Here is a 4,772-nt window from a genome sequence, read left to right as displayed (position 1 = left end):
GATGTCTCCACTTCAGTTTTAGCCCTTCCCACAATGCCAACTTGTACCAGTAGCCAAGGTCAGAAAGAGAGACAGAGAGAGAGAGAGAGAGAGAGAGAAAGAGAGAGAGAGAGAGAGAGAGAGACAGAGACAGAGACAGAGACAAGAGAGAGGAGAGGTGCCAAGGAAGTATGGTTCGGCATCAAACACATTTATTTCACTTTTATTGAGTATACAAGAACAGAGAGCACACGCATACAGCACGGAGCACTGAGGTGGGGGAGCATGGGGACGAGAGAGGAGAGAAGGGTGTGAGTAAAAAGGAACAGGACAGCATCGCAATTGGTTGTTAAGGTGCTTTTGGAAAAAAAAAAAAAAAAAAAAAAAGTATTTCGAGTGATGTTGCTCATGCAATTTCAGGCCAGTCTTGGAATGTGCTTGTAGGATTCAAAAACTGAAACAGGTCCTGGCACTTCCTATACCCTCGGATGAAAAAGATCCAGAGAAAACAAAATAAGAGAAAATGAAGACCTGTGAGATGGCAGAGTAGAAAAAGACCCTGGAGAGCATCTGGTTCTCTCTGCTTATTTTGCAAGTCGGGAAACTGAGGCCCAAGAGGGGGAATGGGGATAGCCTGATGTCACATGGTGAGTTAGGAGCTGAGCCAGGATGGTCACGCAGAACTCCCAACCACCCTCCGGGACTTTTTCCACTATGCTACGTGGTCTCCTGGGTGGAGAGGTGGCACAGAGGATGAGAAACAAAAAAGAGAAAAGTAGGTTGAAGACAGACAAGACAAACATCTCTATTCTCTACAAAGAGGAGGATGGGGAGGAAACAGTGCCCTAGATTCCAGCTTTGCAGGTCCCCTCCTCCCTAGTGGCACTGCCTGCATCTCCATAGAAGGAAGGTCAGAACATCCATGGGATGGCAATCTCCCAAAACCCAGGGGGCCCACAAGCTCCACAAGCTAAGCCTGGTCACTTCATCCCTGCCCTGAAGCCAGGTGCACAGTCCAGAACAAGGATCCTCCCTCTGAGGTGTGTCCAGTGTGCTCAGGACTCCTGGTTCCTGCAAAGATGAGTTCCTGGACCAAAGTTGGCCCAAAGAGGATGGAGCCACCACTCCAGCTCTTGACCGAGAAAGAGAGAGAGTTCTCAAGTTAAGAAGGGCAGGAAGAAGGTTCTGTGGCTTTCCCACCAGGACTGCAGAAAGAACCTGGTGTTTGGAAAGTGTGCTGCTGCACTCAGGGGGGTTGGAGTGGGCCCACTGGCCCACATCACGGGGAATGCAGCTGATTCTGCTGCCCCACTGAACTTCCCACTTGCCCAGAGAAGCAAATGCTGTTGATTTCCTGCCCTCCCTCAGGCCAGCACCAGCTAAGCTGCATGTCATCACTGACAAGCCAGCCAAGGGGGCACATCTGGGCCACCTGGGAGTATCCCTGGGCAATGCCTAATAGGTTGGCGAGAGTGGGGAGATGCTCTCAGATGGGCCAGCCATGGTTGAAATATAAAGCTGGCTCGGGTGGCTTCTCAGGCTCCACCCTCCCCTACTACCTTCTCCTTCAGCCTGAGAATAGTCCCTGGTACAAGCAGGTAATCAGTAAATACTTGTGGAAGAACTTTATTAACCACTTGAGAAGGAGGCCTGGGAGGTAAATGGAACTGAGAAATTAGCAATGCAGTGGGACATTTTCCCTCATCAAGGAGCACTTGCTGAACTCAGAGAAGTAGTTTGTGACAGACAGGCTTGAGGAAGCCCACATGTGGCAGAGGGCAATGCCAAGCTTGCGACGGGAGCTTCTTGAAGGGCTCCTGTGGTCTTGGGGCAATTTCTGGGCACAAGCCCAGAGCTCAGATGTTGACTGAGAGGGAGGTCTCTAAAGCCAAGGTCTGATGCAGAGCTGGAGCCTTTGAGCAGCACCATCTGTCTCTCTCAGCTTTAACAGGGGAGCCCTTTGCAAATACAGTTTTGGATCTCAGGGTCTGCCCCATGCAGCCTCCTTACCATGGCTACTTTGGCCCCAGAAGAAGAAATGATTCAGAACAAATGATTCAGAGGGGATAGAGGAAAAGACTGAGCTGAGAATTTTTAGACAGGTTCAAGCCACCATCTTCTACTATGGCTGAGAGCACCACCTCCCTTTGGATATATATGGAGTTGGTTATTCCAATGGGGTCAGGGAAGGGCAGGATGTGGGAAGAAAAAAAGAGAGAGAGAGAGAGAAGACTGAAAACCAAGGCAAGCCCCATAGGGAGGTAGGAGGACTAAGCCAGGAACCTCTACTGTGGGAACTTCAGCAGCAGAGTCCCAAACCGGGGACCCTGTGCCTGAGCGCAGACCAGGCCCTGACTGCTACTACCTGGGGGGCAGGGAGAAGGCATCTCGGACTGGCATTTTGGGGACATCTGTGTTGCGTCTTTCTTGCCAAACCTCCACCTCTCCATTATGGGGCCCCACCCCTCCCCACCAATCAACCAATTACAAACACCACACACAGTATTACTATTACATCAGCCCCTACTGTGAGCCAAGCCACACCCAGAGTCCAGGTCTCCTTAGCTGGGCCAGTTCAGTGAGATCTAGGAACCTCAGGATACATCAATCACAGTCAGATAATTATAATGTTAGAATGTCAGCTTCATACTTACCAGCACTGTTTATTTTAATATTTTGTTTCCTGTTATATGTAACATACATAACTTAAAAGCACATCCGTACAAATCTCCTACAAGCTGCACCTTCATCATGAGAAACCATAAACACACAATGTCTACTTCCCTTCCCGTGGCTTCGTTTTCTGTACTTGCTTTCTTTCCTTTTTCTCATTTCAAAGGAGAGTTATCTGCAGTGGCCCTCAGCAGGACCAGGACACAGAGGGTGAGGCATGTTGGGTGGGGGAAGGGGGAGGAAGAAGCCGAGACAGAAAATGACAGCAAGACATTGAGAGTGGAGGGTGAGGGGAGGCGGGAGAGAGGAAGGTGGATTTTGCAGCCCAGTGTTAAGATCCAGAAAGTAAGAATCCAGTGTTCCTCCTCTTTCTTTCCAAGTGGGGAATTTTCTTTCTTTCTTTCTCGGAAAATGGTTGGCTGTGCATGTCTTGCTGCTGCGACTTCTCTTGCTTTGCTGCACAAGTGTTTTCCTTTGCATTCGAGTGGGCAACAGAGATGCTGGAGAAGAACAAATGGAACCGCTCGTCTGCTAACTGCAACGTGCAGAACCAGGGTGGGAGGGACTTCTACAATCATCGTGGTCTGGCTTGCTTTTGTTATTTGGCAGGGGGAAAGGGGTGAGTAAGGGATTATGGTTATTATAATCTTTTTTCCTGAAAAAAAAAAAAAAAAATCCCACCAGTTCTTCAATTTGTCTGCAAAGGAAATGTAGGTGTTCAGATGTTGGTTGTTGCTGTTGGCCAATTGCTCTGCCAGCCCCAGCAGCAGTGCAAGGACGCGGTGTTTCCTGTATATATATCTATATCTATATATATCTATATATATATATGCTTTTCCCTTCCCAGTCTCTCGTCAGTGACAGTACGTCGCAGCTGGGACGTCAGTGTTGCGTCGGAGAATCCAGAATGAAGGCCCCTTCTTAATGGTTCTCTGGCTTGGGTTGGACCAGAAATGCCAGGATCTCTTCACAGAGGTCAGGATTCCTGGAAGCCAGAGGTATGCGATAGAAAGAGGGGTAAAAGAAGGAAGAGGATAAGAAATGTTAGTAACTTCTGTCACTCGTTTTTAAATATATGGCAAGAGGTTATTTCTGCTACCCTTTACTGTATGCCCTTTATTGTGACTCAGCAAGGTAGGGTGTAATCCTGTAATCCCAGCTACTCGGGAGGCTGAGATGGGAGGATCTCTTGAGGTGAGAATTCGAGGCTGTAATGTGTAATGATCATGCCTGTGAGTAGCCATTGCACTTCAAGAACCCACATCTGTCTGACTCCAGAGCCCGTGTGTTTTGCTCACTTGTTTCCAGGGAGGTGATGATCTTTTACTTTGCCCTGAAAATGTGTTAAATGTCCTTTAAGACTGAGAAGCTAAGATCATCATCATTTCATTTTTTCTTTCTATCTTTTGTCAGTTCTAAGAAATGTTTAGTCACGATTGCAAATGTTCATTTTTCATTTGTTTTTCCTTTTCATTGTCTGTGGGCCTGATGTATCCTGGAGATTAAACCATAGACAGCCATGTTTAAATAAAGAAATGGAGCCTGGCTTCCAGGTTTGGCTCCAAAACTCAGTGTTTAAGGGAGCAGGCTCTGAAATCAGACTCCCTGAGTTCAAATCCCACCCTATCGGCCTGCCAGCTCTGTAATCTTGGGTGAGTTACTTAACTTCCTTTACTTAAAAAAATTTTTAAAGAGATGAGTCTTACTATGTTGCTCAGGCTGGAGTGCAGTGGCTATTCACAGTCATAATCAATGCACATTACCACTTTGAATTACTGGCCTCAAGTGATCCTTCTGCCTCAGCCTCCAAGTAGCTGGGATTACAAGTGCACGCCATAGTGCCTGGAAAGTTTCTTAACTTCTTTAAGCCTCAATTGCTTCCTCTGTAAAATGGGTCCTGCCTCCTATTACAGGGAGGAATCCAAGCAAGGGCCATATAGTAAGTGCTGAATAAATACCAGCTGTTCTTATCATTACGATGGTTGCTGTTGTTAATTTAACCACACACTACTCTGATCTTCTTGGGGGCTGTCTTTTGACTCTTGTCTTTTCAGTGTCCAACACTGTGCCTGGCACATAACAACTACTCAAAACCATTTAACACATGAAATATCATTTCT

The 4,772-nt window shown here is 47.2% G+C and overlaps 1 protein-coding gene across 36 annotated transcripts in view; it reads right to left on the bottom strand.

Annotated features, from left to right (window-relative positions):
- Positions 1-169: 169 nt before the first annotated feature.
- Positions 170-4,772, bottom strand: part of EPB41L1 (erythrocyte membrane protein band 4.1 like 1) — a 171,984-nt gene continuing 167,381 nt past the window's right edge. For 35 of the 36 annotated variants that reach the window (XM_074406452.1, XM_074406454.1, XM_074406453.1 and 32 more), the window contains one exon: positions 170-3,637. In XM_074406452.1, the coding sequence (XP_074262553.1) occupies positions 3,629-3,637 (9 nt within the window). In that variant the 3' untranslated portion in view covers positions 170-3,628. The remainder of the gene's footprint in view (positions 3,638-4,772) is intronic. The other variant, XM_074406484.1, reaches the window with a different exon arrangement.

The sequence above is a fragment of the Saimiri boliviensis genome, chromosome 9 (genome assembly GCF_048565385.1).
Source record: "Saimiri boliviensis isolate mSaiBol1 chromosome 9, mSaiBol1.pri, whole genome shotgun sequence".
In the NCBI taxonomy this organism is placed as follows: Eukaryota; Metazoa; Chordata; class Mammalia; order Primates; family Cebidae; genus Saimiri; species Saimiri boliviensis.
This window is presented reverse-complemented; position numbering and strand designations above follow the sequence as displayed.